We start from the raw sequence: 18,380 nt of genomic DNA, 5'->3' as shown, positions 1-18,380 counted from the left end.
GTATTTTTATATTTTGTACTTTTTATATATTGTACGCACTGTGAGGCTCTGTTGCCATTCTCACCCTAAGGGGTGGATCTCAACCTGTGATTGGACTCTGGAGGCACATACATCTCCAATGATGGTTGAGGGGTAGGATCAAGATAATTAGGGCGGCTTACATTGTGAGGTGGGTCATTCGGCTCTAAGGAAGAGGGTTGTCCCTGAAAATGCGTCACCCTAGCCACCACGGACACGTTCTGGTCTCCTTGCTTGATTAGAGTATCCCAGTAGTCCTAGAGGGGTTCAGTGCATATTGTGTTTTGAAGTGCCTATTTATCACCTACCCTTGTGAATATGTTTTGTGTTACTTTTTACTCTCTAATAAATGTTTTAGGCCTCTTTCACACGGATGATCCGTATGTCCGTTTTTCATCCATCCGTTTTCGGATGAAAAACGGACATACAGTCATCCCTATGGAGCGTCGGATGTCAGCGGTGACATGTCCGCTGACATCCGACCCGCTCCGATCCGAAAAGTGTAACGGAGGAAAAACCTACTTTTTCCTCCGTTTTCGGATCGGATGACGACGGACACTACGGACCGTCATCATCCGATCCCCCCATAGGGGAGAGCGGCGCTCTGACAGGTCCGTCGCTGCACAGCGTGCAGCGATGCACCTGTCATCTTCCTGCTCAGCGGGGATCGGCGGAGCGATCCCCGCTGAGCCAGCGTGTGTTCACGGGGCGGATCATGACTGATCTGCCCCGTGTGAAAGAGGCCTTAATGGAATTGCACTAGGTTGGTGCGTCCTTCTCTTGTTTTTCGTTGTCTTCTAGTATTTTTGGATGCCCATGGTCCTGAGAGGGTGTGGACAAAAATAAGATTTACATTTACATTTTCTTTTCTGAAGCAAAACACCTGAGCACAGGAAAGCTACATGGCATCTTAACCTGCCCATCCCTTACCACTCCATCCATCGCAACGGACGCTGAAATCAGCAGTGCCAGTGGCCCGGAAGAGCGGTGATGTTACTCCCTCTGCTATGCAACAATGCTGGGGCCTAGAGAGTGGCTGCTAGTCCCGAGCTTGGTCACAGAAGAGCATGTACATGCTTCCATATATCCAGGAGATTGTGATGTTGTGACAGAGAAACAAATGGCAAGGGAGTGCAAAAGGTCAGGGGAGACTTTTTCAGAGATTCACTATCTAGGACATTGATTACACACATTATTATATGAGGGGGTCTTAAAAAAAAAAAAAAAAAAAAATGCTGCCATGGGTTGTGTGTGTGTAAATATATATTATATATATATATATATATATATATATATATATATATATATATATATTTGCAGGGTCTTAAGTGACAAAATTAATTTGATTTTTACAATTGGGGAAAAACAAAAAACAAACCACACACAGGAATAATAAAATTGTTAGCATTGATGTAGAAATTGGTCTGTAAGGTTTACTCTGGGACATGAAAGGTAGTTGCCCTATGAACAAATCACATGTTCAACCTATTTCTTACCACTTGATAAGGTGATCGTTGATTGCAGTAATCTGTATCAACGGGTCAAACTGAATTATTTATTGATAATACACAAAAAAAAAATAAAAATTAATAAACCACCCCTCTTACCTCTTGCAGCTTCTTTTCAATCTCCTTGAACACATATTCGGCTTTAAATCCATCTTCCGCACTGGTTGGCGCCAGCTGGATACGGTTGGACCTGAAAAGACAGACATTGCTTAATCATGTGGCAGTAATAAAGCGCACTGATCACTGACCGTAAACATTGTAGCCTCATACACAGTGGTGGGATTTTCTTTCAATTGAACCCGTAACTAACACGTGCCACGTGGTGTCTGCCATTTAATGTATTAGCTATAAGGTCTCTTCTGTGCATCTCTCTGATCCCGCTTTCACTTCTCTTAGTAAGGGTCAGATTATATACGGCTTTACCCTTGGCCCATTCCTGCTGGCTTTGCCAAAGTTCAGCAGTGTATGGCCATGCCAGCACAGCTCTGTTCCATAGTAGTCGATTGTGATTGATGTTTGTCAAAAAATTGCCATACATCACCCGCATCCAATCAAAATCAAGCATGCTTCAGCTATTATGTCAGCCAGTGGGTGCTGGCTGTCAGAATGCAATAGCCTGACTGGGGAGATTCATCCGTCTCTGTAAAAACAAGGATTGGAGGGACATACAGAAATACAGAAGGGCATTATGTAGCACAAAAAGTTAGCAGCAGGCCCCTTTTAGGTGTCCACTTTTCAGACTTCTACATTAAAATGGTTTAAAGGACTGACAGCTTAAAGCTGAAGTTTAATCTGCTTATATTTTGGCTTTCCCGATTCATACTCCCCAACCCCCCCCCCCATTGATGTGCTAATGAAAATCGGATAATTAAATCTGCTTTTATTACTTGCCATACTATAAATCCGATGATCATGGCTGGTGGGAGGGGCTGGCAAAGTGATTTTTTTCAGGAAGCTATGTACAGCATCCTGTTGGCCCCTCCCACCAGTCATGATCTACATGCAGAGCATATAGAAGTATAAAGCCTCTGTACTCCTCTAAAGAGCCCTCAGCACTGATGCAAGCAGTAGGCTGGCTCTTGGGAGGAGTTATGCCAAAATCAAAAATCACTGAGGCATCACAGTGGCTAAGTGGTTAGCACTACTGCCTAGCAGTACTAGGATAGTTGGTTCAAATCCCAACCATTGTACTACCTGCCTGGAGTTTGCATGTTCTCCCTCTGCCTGCGTGGGTCCCATGAGGCACTGCAAGGCTAACAGTTACAAGCATGACTCCCTCAGGCAGAGGCATGATGGGACTTGTAGTTCAGCAACAGCTGGAGGGCCACCAGTTTGAGACCCCTGCACTAAGGCCTCTTGCACACGATACTCCCGTTTAAGCATCTACTTTTTCAGACTTTTTTTATTAATGTATGTTCTTGCACATTTCAGCGCATGCGTGGTAGCTTGTTCTCGCATTGACAATGTTAGTGGATAAATCTGTACAAATCTGTGCGCAAGAGGTGTAAATTACTGACCAAAAATGCAGATTTTTCCATTTTTTTTTTTTTTTTTACTGAAGAATACACGGCGCTCGTTTACGCGCCTGTGTGCATAGGCACATTACAATTAATGGGCTGTATTTTAGCTCAGTATAAAAAAAAAATAAGATGTACTGAGCTTTTGCAAGCTGCAGTGTGCAAGAGGCCTAACAAATACAGTATGTGACCCCTTGAATGAATGATGAGGATTCCAAGAAGACCTTACACTACCTTCCACCAAGGTCAGCCCAGGACACATGGTGCTGCATACGGACACATGCTCCAAGTAGTGAGTAGTAAGTGGATTACTTAGGGTAAAGGAAGATCACAGTGCAGATCAGGGTACCCCCTGTAGTGGGGGGCTCAGACAGATACCTTTCTTGCCACACATGACAATCATGTCAGCTTAACCTTTAACATCGTTTAGCAGCAAGTTCCCCGTCTTCATGTATTTTCAGTACATGATGGATGCTGTGATCACCTGAAAAGGAAGAATTAATTCTCCTTCATCCCATCACCGGTTCCTCCAGTCTTCAGATTAGGAGATGTGGCCAGTTCTAGAATATTTATAGTCAGTCCGATGCCTGGCTGGGTTTGCCTTCAATACTTCATTAGCTCAGAATAAGCAGAGAGTGAATGACTGGAAGAAAAACCTGCATTCCCAATTTCTAGATTTGTTCCAGGTTCGAGACAATGTACTGAACCAAAAACCATTAGCATGGAAGCCAGGCAACTAGCATTTTCAGGAGGAGAGGTCAATGTCTAAAATTGGCCCCCAGAATAATAGTAAGCGCCTTGAGGGCAGGGACTCGATGTGAATATACAATATGTAAAGTGTTGTGTAATTTATCAGCACTACAAGTACCTCAAATAAAATGAATAAATATCTGCTAGTGAATATTGTTGTATTGTGGATGGAGAAATCTACTGATTTTCACTTGTTTGGCCCATAGGCTGAATGACAAATCTAACTGTGTATGGGTAGCCTTAGCAATGTTTCCTTTAAAGTTCAATCTACATTATAGATAAGCTGCCTTGCAGCAATGGGGTCCTTGGTTCAAATCCTGGACAGGATGTTATCTGCATGGAGTTTGCATGTTCTTCCTGGACTTGTGTAGGTTTCCTCCCACACTCCAAAAGACATGCTGGTAGATCAACTGCCTCCTGTCTAAATTGTCCCTAGTATGTGTATGTATGAGATAAGGATGGGAGAGTTCTCCGAGGCTGGGTACACACTACCTTCGCACGTGGCTCACAGCAGGGGTTTCCGGTGCGTCCGCGTTCACCGTTTCAGGTCCAATTTCAGCCCAAATTTGGACCAAAAGACGCACAGGACTCATGTGCAAATTTGCCCCATAGAGAGCCAGTCAAAATCACCTGCGATTGCGAATTGAATGTGAGGGGACCGCATCCAATTCTCACTAGTGTGAACCCAGCCTGAGGGAGGGCAGGGACTAATGTGAATGTACAGCATGTAAAGCACTGTGTACATTGTCAGCACTATATTAATGGCTGTAATAAAATGTACAATTGGAAAATTTTCCAAGTACACAGAACACCTCCATGCCTGTTCAGTTTCTCGAAGTTCATGAAGAAAAAAAAAAAAAAAAAAAAAAAAAAAATTTATATATATATATATATATATATATATATATATATATATATATATATATATATATATATATATATATATATATATATATATATATATATATATATATATATATATATACATACATATACACACACACACACACACATATATACACACACACACACTTTTTTTGTTGTTTTTTTTAATTAAATCTATATATGTTTTTTTCTCTCTCCCCAAACAGGTGGAGTGAAAAGCATATCAGTTGATCTATCAATGCAAAAGCCCTCCCAAAGGCCATATGTAGAAAAATGTCAAAATGTCAATCCGAGATTGCTGCACTTATTAAAAATCCAAATGAAATGGAACACTTTGTAATTCTAATTATTTGCAACTTTGGATGTTTAAATGCAACAATCCTGGATTGGGAAAAAAAAAAAAAAAAAAAAAAGTATCATCAATATCATCTTTTTAGTTGCATAATTTTGAGATGGTTAAAAGACTTCTAATCAGAGATGCTGGTCACATGATAAAGGCAGTTTTGCTTCTCTAAATAAAACATTACCCACAATCCATCACTTCCTCACGCCCTGACCTGTAGGCGATTTTCTGCATTACTTGCAGGACTTTATTCATACATCCAGGCTTTCACACACACAATGCAGACATGATAAAACCACAATGGGGCTGCAGTCATACTCTCCTCCTCCCAGCTGATGATCAGTGACCGCACACACGAATAGCAAAGGTTAATCTGCATAAGCTGCGTCCGAATACACAAGTCTTATATAATTGGTAGAAGGGATAACAGTAGTGCAGCCTAGATTACATTGATCCACTAAGCACAGGGCATAGAAAAACTGATGGAGGAGTATAGGCGGCTCACCTGGGCTCTGCATCCTGGAATCCCATCTTGTATAAGGTGACCACCACGGCTCCCCCGAGTCCAATATTGTGCTGCAGGGCTAGCTTGGCTCCTGGAACTTGCCTTTTCCCGGCCTGACCTCTGAGCTGCCAGCAGAGTTCTGCACACTGAGCCAGGCCTGTGAACACAGGAGAGAGAGAGAGAGAGAGAGTCAGGGATCTGCTTCCGGCTCTTCACCGCACTCTGCTGGACACAATGTGCAACTGTCAGTCTTATTAACCCCTTCTTCACATAGCCCAGGTTCTCTAATACAAGCACTCATTAATGACAGTCAAATGGGAAAATCAGATAATGCAACAGTGTACACCAAAAAAATCTGAACGTTATTAAAAAAAAAAAAAAAAAAAAAAAAAAAAATATATATATATATATATATATATATATATATATATATATATATATATATATATATATATATATATAAATTTTCTCTCTATCTATACACTCTCACTATAAAATACATACTGTAAAGCTGGTCACAGACAAATGTTTGTATGAATATTCATAAGAAATTTTTTTTATGGTTACATTCGATAGCATGATAAATGACAAAGTACTGTTAAAAATGTTTAACAATCGACTTAGGAGTAAATGGACTTGAATTTTATTCAAGAAAATATATGTTTTCATCCTGCTCCTCTCATTTCCTAATTAGTAACTAGTCTCTATGCTTGTTTAAACTCTCTCCAAATAACTGCACACCCAAATCTTTTGTGTAAACACCCTTAGGACTTGTTGCCGCGTTTGCAGACCCTTGGAAAAGTGATGTGGCGGATCACTTTTTAGAGGCATTTGACCGTACATCACCTCTTCAATACCTCTATTAAAGTGAAACTGTAATAAAAAAAAAAAAAAAAAAAAAAAACTTTATAATGTATTTATATTTTCTCACACCATAGAAACCCAGTCCAGGTGCGTTCGATGCTTTTCCGCATGCGCGTTTTGACGCACTGGACTGCATGTGGTGTGAACTGGCCCTGAGCCTAGGTTAACACTGCTGTGGAGCTGAACTCGCACGATTTCATACCCACATGTCAGTCTGACTTTGAGGGGCCATTTCAGAGACATCTGTGCGGGTTCTTGCATGGATGTCTATTGAAATTGCACCCAGTCTCTAAAAGTAGTACACAAACTACTTTTGGGAATCCGATTCCGATGGTGCCATTGCTGTCAATAGCCGCCGATTTGGCATGCAGTTTGTCAAATGGTATGCCAAATCAGCCCGGTGTGAACCTAGGCTTAGAGAGACTGAGGAGGTGACAATTTGCCTCAGAAGCACCCATTAAAGGCCTCTGAACAGTGATCTACCACATGTAGCTTTTCACAGAGGCTGCAAACATGGCCACACATGTAAAAAAAAAAAAAACTTAAGAAGATTTTGGTGTGTGAAATATATATATATATATATATATATATATATATATATATATATATATATATATATATATATATATATATATATATATATATATATATAATAATATTATATTATATACAGATACACACACACACACACACTATACATTTGAGCTAAATGCTGCACTTATGCTGGACATCTGGGTCTCCAGCAGTCTGACAATCCCCCTGCACAGGGCTCTGATCAGCAATGTGAGCTCCAAGTGTATGGATTGTCAGCGTCTCCTCCCCTAACCATAACCACAGCGTACCATTCATAGATACAAGGTCTATTAGGGCCAACATCGACAGATGCTGTTTACCTGCATTTGATGTGTGTTTGGAACACATCAAATGCACGTCAGTAAAACCCTTTTGAATATAATGAAGCAGTACACAATGGTTCAGGAGCTGCATTTCACCTGCTTTGCATTGTACAGTATATCTTTGGAAGTAGCAATGTCTGATCTATGGGTGTTTGAACTGCAGGCAAAGCAGATGCTGCATTTTCCATTCAAATCGATCCTATTCTGGCTTGAATGCAATAGAATATGACAAGAATGCCCGTTAAGATGAATGGCTAGCTGAAAAACTAACAAGCTGGCATGTAAATGTGCGAAATCAAAGGTTTTAAACCTATATTTTCTGCAGATTAATTGTTATTTATTGAAAAATAAACTTTGTGAATAGGGAAAATACTGCATTATGGATACTAGATGGTGTTGAGTATCATTGGAAAAAAGTATGCTCCTCAACTCCATCTAGTGGCCACAATGCCGCGTTTTCCCCACTCCTGTCTTTATTTTTATTTTACTGAATACCATTCAATCTACAGAGAATATAGCCTGAGAACATTCCATTTAGCAATATTCACACAAGAGGACTCTACATGCAGTTTAGATGGACAAACAGATATACACACACACACACAATATATATATATTATATATACACACATATATACACACACACACCCCTCCTAGTAGGATACCAGAGTTATCCACTGGACTGTGATAGGAGGAAAGAGGCAGAAGGCAGTTAAAATAAGCTGGTCAGATCAGTTCACTGGCCTGTAAGCTCAGGTACAATCACCGCTGGGATCTGGGCTCAGGGGCGCCCACCGCTGGGATCTGGGCTGATCCGGGACAGGAGTTCATTATGTTTTGAATCCAAGCCTGGTTATTATCATAGTTAGAAAATAAAGACCTCTGACCTTATGGAACAGATACAATTTCACCAGTTTACTCCAGTGGATCAAATCTATGTTGTTGGTTTATCTCTGGTATCTGATCTGTGTCAGAGGGAAAACTAATAGGGGAGTGAAGTTCAAGGTACACATTGTAAAGTCTCCCTGCCTCCATACAGATAAAAAAGGAGAGCAAACTCCATTATATCCATAATAATATATATATATGAGCAGATAAGAGATGGACCTGACCACAGTCTCAGGCAATGCTTACACCTAATCTGCCCTTTCACACAAATATTTGTGTGCAAAGTATGCATTGTATTTGTAAGTCAAGGCCTGTTTATGTGCTCTGCATTATTTATAGACTCAGATCTTTACTTCAATAATGTCAGTCTAATGTAAAAGTAGTACACTATTCAGAATGAGAAATGTACAGCATAAAATCACTTAAAGTAGATGTAAATCCCCAAAATTAACTCTTATTTACTCATTTTTGGTCTGTTAAAAAGCATTTTTGTTTTTTGTCAGAAATTCAGAGCTGTCCTGTGTCTTCAGCACACGTCCTGCTTTATCTCAAAGCCCCCCTTTAGGGTTCTTATTTTGGACTACGGAATGATTAGCCTTTATGTTATAGACATCAGAGACTGGGAGTGTTTGAGTAGTTTGATAAAAAAAAAAAAAAAAAAACAAACCCCACACAACACAATGGGAAGGATGACAACACTCCCCAAAAATTGTGCAGTTTAAGGAATACAGGTTTTCTCTGCATTAAGCTATAAAAACCTTCCATGATCAGCTGCCCCCCTTCCTTAAATACTTACCTGAATCCTCTTCCATTCCAGTGCTGTTCGCAGCTGCAGCAGTGCAGCTCTCTCTCCTGGTATTCACAGAACACAGAGGCAGCAGTGGGAGCAATTGGCTTCTGTTGCTGTCAATCAAATCCTGTGAGGAGGGAGCAGGGGGCAGGGCCAAGCCGCGCTGTGTGTCTATGGACCCCTGGTTCAGGCCTGCATGAGGGCCCCCTCAACAAGGCCACTCTGCATAGAGCAAGAATGGCATGTTTAATTATTTTAAAGTGAAAAAAAATAAAAATAAATAAATATCAGCCTTAAAAAATTTTTTTAAAGTCTACACCCAGGATTTAGCTTGATTAGTTGTTTGTAAATATTGAAAGGGAATAATATTATTATTATTATTAATTTAGAATTATTTACACACACACACACACACACACACACACACACACACACCAAAAAATGTTTATTTCTTTTACTTTTGCCCCTTTATGCTATCCCAGCAATAGAACACCTTGAATAAAGCAGAACATAAATGATAAGACATTGAGCTTGTTTTTCTCGTTTAACCTCAGTGTTGAATTTACACTATACAGTTAGTTTATGAAGACGAAGTAAATTGTTTGTATTATCCAAAGTAAGACTGTAGTAGTTATTCTACATCAAATCACAGCATAAAATGCTTTATTAAAAAAAGGTAAAACCTGTAAAAATGTAACATTCCCATGGAATATTATAAAATATAAAAGGAGGTGGAAGACACCAAAAAGGACTTTGTATAAACATTCATTCAGTAATACACAAGTAAGGTAAAGTAGAGCCTAGGATTCTCATTTTTACTACAATTCAACTGATTGGCTAAGAAGAGTCTTCACAGCGTCCGTAGTTGGGAGGAGTACTAATCCCACATGACTCTTATGATAAAACCAAAAAACTGCAGAGCGTGCAGGAGCAATATCAAGTTAAAAGATACTTCTTTATACTCATTAGGAATGAACAAAGACACCATGTTTTCAGTGCGGATGTCTTAATGTATATCAAGAAAAAAAAAACAAAAACAAAAAAAAAAAGTTACTCCTTAACCGATTGCCGACCGCCTCACGCAGATATACTGTGGCAGAAGGGCTCGTACAGGCAAAACCACATACCTGTACATTCCCCTTTAAGAGGCGGCCAGCAGGCGCGCACGCGGCAAGCTCCACGAGTCGGGTCACAGGTCCCGCGGACTCGATCGCCGCGGGCATACCCACGATCTCCTCACGGGGAGGAAGAACGGGGAGATGCCGATGTAAACAGCATCTCCCCATTCTGCCTAGTGACAGTGTCACTGGATCTCTGCTCCCTGTCATCGGAGCAGAGATCAGTCACATGTCACACACAGCCATGCCCCTCACAGTTAGAAACACGCCCCTAGGACACACTTAACCCCTACACTGCCACCTAGTGGTTAACCCCTTCACTGCCAGTGTCATTTACATAGGAATCAGTGCATTTGTATAGCACTGATTGCTGTATAAATGACAATGGTTCCAAAAATGTGTCAAAAATGTCCGATGTGTCCGCCATAATGTCGCAGTCACAATAAAAAAAAAAAAAAAATTTTAATAAAAATGCCATAAAACTATCCCCCATTTTGTAAACGCTATAACTTTTGCGCAAACCGATCAATAGTCGCTTATTGCGATTTTTTTTAACCAAAAATATGTAGAAGAATACGTATCGGCCTAACCTGAGGAAAAAAATTGTTTTTTTTATATATTTTTGGGGGATATTTATTATAGCAAAAAGTAAAAAATAATGCATTTTTCAAAATTGTCGCTCTTTTTAGGTTTATAGCACAAAAAATAAAAAGTGCAGGAGTGATCAAATACCACCAAAAGAAAGCTCTATTTGTGGGAAAAAAAAGGATATCAATTTTGTATGGGAGCCACGTCGCACGACCGCGCAATTGTTAAAGCGACGCAGTGCCAAATCGCAAAAAGTGCTCTGGTCAGGAAGGGGGTAAATTCTTCCAGGGCTGAAGTGGTTAAAGTGAATCCTATAACTACTAAACCTACATCCACCTGCTAGCCAATCACCTTAATCCTAGCAGCCGCTGTTTCAGACAACAGCGGTAGACATACCTCATTGTGAGGGACTGTCCTTCTTTCCGGTCTAATGTACAGATATCCAAGACAATGTACTATTTAATTAATAAAAAATAGAAAAATTCTGCCTTAATCTTTTAGCCAATCCCTTAAAAAAGGAGATGTTTGGGAGTATATATATTATAAAAAAACAAAAAAAAAACAAACACACACTCACCTCCATGCTGCAGCTGGCCTATATCAGCTCCAAGCCCAAGAACTGAGCGATCACATGACTACTCAGTTCTCAGCGCAAACAGCAGTGACAATAAGTCCCTGCTCTGTGCTGTACTGCTACAGCACCCACTGGAGTGCCCAGCTGGGGAAGGGGTGTGAGCAGCTGGCTCTGGCTCTCAGGATTGTTAGGACCCTTCCAAAGCCTGGAGCAGCTCTGCCACATCACCCGTCTCTGGGTCACAGTAGGAACTTCATCACTGTGCTGTATATAGTCTACACAGAGAGAGGATGTTCATCCATGAAAGATGCTTTATAAATATCTCCTAGGCAAACCAGCATTTGCCCAAAAAATTGTCAGTTCCATATGTAATCTCTATGGGTATCCTTACATATTCCTCCTCACTAATGCAGACACTGAACTTTTCCACATGGTCATAACACTTCATATCTGACCTGTTGCTCCCAGAGGATGTCCTTTGGAGATAAGTCCACCGCTTGGATTGATGACCCACTGTCCTCCATATGTATTGTCTCCTCTGTCAATCAATTTCCCGGCTTGCCCTTAAAAGAAATCACATGGCCTTTAATTAAACCTACCAATCACAATGTGCTCATATCAATTTTATTTATTTTTAATTTTTTTTTTTACAAATGCCCAAAGTAGAAGTCCAAACTTCTTTACTTTTTTTTTTCCTCTTGTGGTTGGTGTCCTGGTTGTGAATGCACTTTCTGTCCCACAAATACAAGTAGTGAGTGGGAACTCTCCCTGGATTGAAAAGAAATCCCCTCCTTGAAAGAGTTCTAAAATTATATATATTTCCCCAGATACGATGGCCACTGTAATAGTTTGAGTGAAGCATTCCAATATGGGACACAGGTGGCAAAAAAAAAAAAAAAAAAAAAAAAAAAAATGTAATAGGAGGAGGAGGAGTTGTTCTACTTTAACTTAATCTGCAAAATAAATGGTTGAAATCCTTGGCTATTGTAACTCCCGGCTTACAGGCCTACCTCTACGCAGTCGATCCCCTCTTCAGTCTATCCTGAATGCTGCTGCCAGACTCAACTTCAGCAACCACTCTGTGTCTGCTACCCCTCTCTGCCGATCCCTCCACTGGCCTCCCATTGCCCAACAAATAAAACTCAATATATTAACATACAAAGCCATTTAAAACTCCGCCCTGAGCTACATCACCAATTTGTCTCCAAATATCACCCAAACCCTCCTGCTCTCTAGATTGCTTATCTCCTCTTTCTATGCCCAACTCCAAGACTTCTCCAGGCAGGTTTTTTTTTTTTTTTTGTTTTATCCAGCTGTACAGTTGTGCTCATAAGTTTACATACCCTGGCAGAATTTATGATTTCTTGGCCATTTTTCAGAGAATATGAGTCATAACACAAAAACTTTTCACCCATGGTTAGTGTTTGTCTGAAGCCATTTATTATCAATCAACTGTGTTTACGCTTTTTAAATCATAATGGCAACAGAAACTACCCAAAATGACCCTGATCATAAGTTTACATACCCTAGTTCTTAATACCGTGTACTGCCCCCTTTAACATCAATGACAGCTTGAAGTCTTTTGTGGTATTTGTGGATGAGGCTCTTTAATCTTCTCAGATGGTAAAGCTGAACATTCCTCTTGGCAAAAAGCCTCCAGTTCCTGTAAATTCTTGGGCTGTCTTGCATGAACTGCACGTTTGAGATCTCCCCAGAGTGGCTCAATGATATTGAGGTCAGGAGACTGAGATGGCCACTCCAGAACCTTCACTTTATTCTGCTGTAGCCAATGACAGGTCGACTTGTTCTTGTGTTTTGGATCATTGTCATGTCATTTTTTGGATCATTGGAATATCCAAGTACGTCCCATGAGCAGCTTCCTGGGTGATGAATGCAAATGTTCCTCTAGTATTTTTTGATAACATACGGCATTCATATTGCCAACAATTTTGACCAAATTTCCTGTGCCTTTGTAACTCACACATCCACAAAACATCAGCGATCCACCTCTGTACCTTTCATCATAGGCCTTGTTGACTCCTCCCCAAATGTAGCGTTTATGGTTGTGTCCAAAAAGCTAAATTTTGGTCTCATCACTCCAAATGACTTTATGCCAGAAGGTTTGAGGCTTGTCTCTGTGCTGTTTGGCATATTGTAAGTGGGATACTTTGTGGCTTTTGCGTAGTAATGACTTTCTTCTGCGACTCGACCATGCAGCCCATCTTTCTTCAAGTGCAGGAGGCACTATTGTGCATCTTGAAACAGCCACACCACATGTTTTCAGAGAGTCCTGTATTTCACCTGAAGTTATTTGTGGGTTTTTCTTTGCATCTAAAACAATTTTCCTGGCAGCTGTGGCTGAAATTTTAGTTGGTCTACCTGACCGTGGTTTGGTTTCAACCGAACCCCTCATTTTCCACTTCTTGATTAGAGTTTGAACACTGCTGATTGGCATTCTCAATTCCTTGGATATCTTTTTATATCCCTTTCCTGTTTTATACAGTTCAGTTACCTTTTCCCGCAGATCCTTTGACAATTCTTTTGCTTTCTCCATGACTCTGAATCCAGAAACGTCAGTGCAAGACTGGATGAAAGATGCAAGGGCCTGTCAGGAGTCCAGAAACTCATTAACCCTTTATACACACACACACACACACACACACATTACAAGCAAACAGATCACAGGTGAGGATGGTTACCTTTAATAGCCATTCCAACCCCTTTGTGTCAACTTGTGTGCATGTTATCAGGTCAAAATCACCAGGGTGTGTAAACTTTTGATCAGGGTCATTTGGGTAGTTTGATGCCATTATGATTTAAAGTGGAGGTTCTCTTACTAGTCCACCTTTCCTTATCCCTTCATACTTACCTTAGCCTGCAGATCTGTTCCTCTGTTGGAGCCATAACTGTAATCCCTGTGCAAGTTTTGTGTTGGCCCTTGTTAAACCTTTCACAGGGTTATAAACCTTCTCCTTTCTTCCATGTGACATTGTCTGGGCCAGGAGATTTGCTTAGGCCCAAGCATTGCCTCTTGGGAGGAATAGAAGGTCGCATGCTTACCCATGTCTAAAAGACAAGCAGAGAGGTTGATAAGGGGACACAAAAAGGTGAATCTCAACAGGTCAGGGGTGGGCAAAGTGACCTTGTAAACTTAAAAAAAAAAACTAAGAGAAAGTGATTATAGTGCCCTTTTAAAGCACAGAACTACATTACCAAAAGTATTGGGACACCTGCCTTTACACACATATGAACATTAATGGCATTCCAGTCTTAGTCCATAGGGTTCAATATGGAGTTGGCCCACCCTATGCAGCTATAACAACTCTTCTGGTAAGGCCGTCCACAAGGTTTAGGAGTGTGACTATGGGAATGTTTGACCATTCTTCCAGAAGCGCATTTGTGTGGTCAGGCACTGATGTTGGACGAGAAGGTCTGGCTCACAGTCTCCGCTCTAAATCATCCCAAAAGGTGTTTTATCGGGTTGAGGTCAGGACTCTGCACCTCAAACTCGCTCATTCATGTCTTTATGGACCTTGTTTGTGCACTGGTGTGCAAGCATGTTGGAACAGGAAGGAGCCATCCCCAAACTGTTCCCACAAATTTGGCCGCATGAAATTGTCTTGGTATGCTGATGCCTTAAGAGTTTCCTTCACTGGAACTAAGGGGCCAAGCTCAACCCCTGAAAACCAACTCCACACCATAATCCCCCCTCCACCAAATGATTTGGACCAGTACACAAAGCAAGGTCCATAAAGACATGGATGAGCGAGTTTAGGGTGGAGGAACTTGAAAGGACTGCACAGGATGAGTCCCGACTTCATCCCTTTGGGATACAATTACAGCAGAGACTGCAAGCCAGGCGTTACTGTCCAACATCACTGCCTGATCTCACAAATGCACTTTTGGAAGAATGGTAAAACATTCCCACAGACACAATCCTAAACCTTGTGGACAGCCTTCCCGGAAGAGTTGAAGCTGTTATAGCTGCAAAGGGTGGGCCAACTCAATATTGAACCCTATGAACTAAGACTGGGATGCCATTAAAGTTCATGTGTGTGTAAAGGCAGGCGTCCCAATACTTTTGACAATATAGTGTAGGTCTTTATATTGTAACAAAGGTTGGAAGGGACGGCCCACCTATAGGACAGAGTCCCAGTGCTTCATATGTAATGAGCTCATTAGCAGAGAAGCAATCATGAAGTTCAATCACATCCACATCTTCTGGCCTTACACCAGTCTTCTGATAACAGCGGTCAACTGCAGTCTTAGTCATGTCAAAGCCAACCTGTTAGGAAAACAAGAACAAGACAGAAAATGCTTTAACGGTAAAGCAAATGTCCAGAGGAGACATGTTTTATATGTCTAGCTTCACACAATTGTCAGTTAAAGTAAAAGTAAAGTAAGTGTCGTATCGCAAAAAACAGCCTGATCAGGGGGGGGTACATTTTCTGGAGCTGATTTGGTTAAGCATGGGGGAGGGGGAGCGCTCACAGTGACTATCATTCAAATGTATAGAAGTCCATTGAGTAGACTGGAGTTGGGGCAGCATCATGGAATCTGCAGAGGCAGTGAAAAGTACAGTCATTTTGCTATACATTACATAAGTGGATTACAATATGGGGAAGCATGTTTCTATGAACAAATGTCAACTGTCCGAACATTTACGGGAAGATTTCAAGTACCCCAATCTTACCAGTTTAATGGAGCTGTTCTCCTCAAATGTACTGGGGGTATCTGTGACCATCTCCTGTGCCAGGATTTCTACTGCCTGGTTCTCCAAACTGTGTTTATGAACAAAGTCCTCACTAACCACTACAGCAGCTGCTGCTCCGTCTGAAGTTGGGCTGCAAAAAAAAAAAAAATCAAGGACCCAGATATACCCAAAGTAGATGAGAACAATATTAACACAATCATTACTAGGTCGATCACTTCAGTTACTGATGCAGGACATTGCATCACTGCAGCAGCTACACAGGATGGGTGCTCCTGTCTACGCATTTAGGGTGCAGGGTTATTTCTATCTGCTGTACATGTGTTGTCAGAGTCTGCCGGCTCATCTTCTGGTCACCAGATGTCCAGGTTGCTGCCCTGTTACATAGCGGGCCTCACATACACTGGGGCATTCATAAAGGTTTTTATGGCATGCTTTATATTGCCATTGTGGCTCTGCAGGACAAATGTCAGCATGGGTGACAGATTCATATACGTGCTGCAGACAGGTACATTATCTTGAGACAAGCACAGAGTGTGCATTGAGGCCAGAGGGTCCATAGGGCAATCATACACAGTGCAGCTGAGCTACAGTACCTCCTCCTTGCTGCTACAGTTCTCAAACAGAAAGCAGCCTGATGGGGATTCAGAAACACTTGTTCTCCATCAGGTCCACTCCTTCTGGTTGACTGGTTTGCACAAAAGTTACAGCGTCTGCAAACTATAGGATACATTTATTTAGACTGTTTACTAGTAATGACGGTGATCTACGGCTTATAGCGGGACTGAGACGGACAAATTGGACACCCAACTGACCAGTGATAAAATATGTACTGTCACTGACAGGGAAGGGATTAACATCAGGGGCGATCAAAGGGTTAAAATGTGTGCCTAGGTCAGGGCAACCGCCCCTCCAGCCCACCCCTTGTCCAGGCCCTGCTTGTGACAGTTGTGCTTTACAAACATTTTCCAAAGTAGCACTTGTGTACTGAGACCTGTGTCTCTGCAAATACAGAAAATGTGCAGCACCGAGGTCGGTCAGAATTCAGTAAAATGTGGAGTCTTCAGGCCACGCTCTATAAGTGAGTGATGCAACAAGACAAGTGAAGGGAAATACGGTACTTCTTACTTCCAGAAAATGTGACAGTTGTTGGTGACCTGCTAATATTTTAATAGAGAACATGCTCTTAAAAAACTATAGATATAGATATATATATACACACATACACACACACACACACACCCCTAGGGGGTGGGGAGTGCTTACTAACTGTGGGGAGGTGCTTTTACTACTTGAAGACATGGATTGGTGTTCCAGGATCCGGGTCTTCTGTACATATAGAATGACAATCTGCCTTGTTTACAATTGGTGGGTCCTGGTGGCGATCCGGAAGCGCAGAATCACGTATATCACACACACACACACACACACACACGATTCTGCACAGAGCCAGCTGCCCTGTAGCAGTAAATCTGCTATGGGGTGGTCGTAAAGCGGATAACCATTCACTGAGCCAATATGACCAAACAAGGTGACCCTGACAAAGGCCCACACTATCATGTACAGTATACCCTTGACAAATATAAAAATTATAATAAAACAGGAAGGAAGGAAGGAAGGAAGGAAGGAAGGAAGGAAGGAAGGAAGGAAGGAAGGAAGGAAGGAAGGAAGGAAGGAAGGAAGGAAGGAAGGAAGGAAGGAAGAAAGAAAGAAAGAAAGAAAGAAAGAAAGAAAGAAAGAAAGAAAGAAAGAAAGAAAGAAAGAAAGAAAGAAAGAAAGAAAGAAAGAAAGAAAGAAAGAAACTAGCCCCCCAGGGAAACTCCTCTCCCAAAATATTTACACCGCCAAGCATCCAAAAAGGTGAAGGGAACGTGTTTTTTCTGTTTGCCATCAGGCTCTGCCCACTGTCGGCATCACTGGTAGCTAGGAGTCCATTTGCTGTGAAGCTCTTGAGAACCAGTGACAGGTGGGAAAGGGAGGAGGCCACTTGCTATACAGCAGTGTACAGAGAGGCACTGCCAGCAAAACCACACCTCCTTCATCAGCTGATGAGGCGTGGTTTTGCCTCTACAGTTCCTGATTGGCTACTAGCACCCAGGCTTTTGACAGCTCCATCTGACAGTTCTTCAGAGGTTCCCGCGGAGGCTCTCGGACAGTTTCTCTGGATCTTATTACTGGCATCTATTGCCTCTCCATGATCCCAGCAGCTCCAGTCGGGTCTATCACTACTGACGGCTTCACATTGAGATTGAGAATTCTATGCCCGTTTCACAATGAAGGTTGTGAGTGCATTACCATTGTTTTGTTTCTGTTGGCGAACATAGCCCCCCATACACTATGCAATTTTGATTCCAATTTTTACCAAGTGAAGCGCTGATTTTGTTAGTTTTTTTTTAGATTTTAAAGTTGCAGGTCCGTCTCCGCT

General features: G+C 41.5%; 1 protein-coding gene across 2 annotated transcripts in view; it reads right to left on the bottom strand.

The window, feature by feature from the left end:
• SCP2 (sterol carrier protein 2) overlaps positions 1 to 18,380 on the bottom strand; it is a 66,062-nt gene that overhangs the window by 16,692 nt on the left and 30,990 nt on the right. The window contains exons 9-13 of one of the 2 annotated variants that reach the window (XM_073593505.1): positions 15,938 to 16,088; positions 15,382 to 15,529; positions 11,700 to 11,807; positions 5,527 to 5,683; positions 1,626 to 1,716 (exon numbers count right to left, since the gene is read on the bottom strand). In XM_073593505.1, the coding sequence (XP_073449606.1) occupies positions 1,626 to 1,716; positions 5,527 to 5,683; positions 11,700 to 11,807; positions 15,382 to 15,529; positions 15,938 to 16,088 (655 nt within the window). The remainder of the gene's footprint in view (positions 1 to 1,625; positions 1,717 to 5,526; positions 5,684 to 11,699; positions 11,808 to 15,381; positions 15,530 to 15,937; positions 16,089 to 18,380) is intronic. The other variant, XM_073593506.1, reaches the window with a different exon arrangement.

This window comes from Aquarana catesbeiana, linkage group LG07 (assembly GCF_042186555.1).
Source record: "Aquarana catesbeiana isolate 2022-GZ linkage group LG07, ASM4218655v1, whole genome shotgun sequence".
NCBI classification, from domain to species: domain Eukaryota; kingdom Metazoa; phylum Chordata; class Amphibia; order Anura; family Ranidae; genus Aquarana; species Aquarana catesbeiana.
The sequence above is the reverse complement of the archived record's forward strand: the minus strand, read 5'-3'. Positions and strand labels throughout refer to the sequence as shown.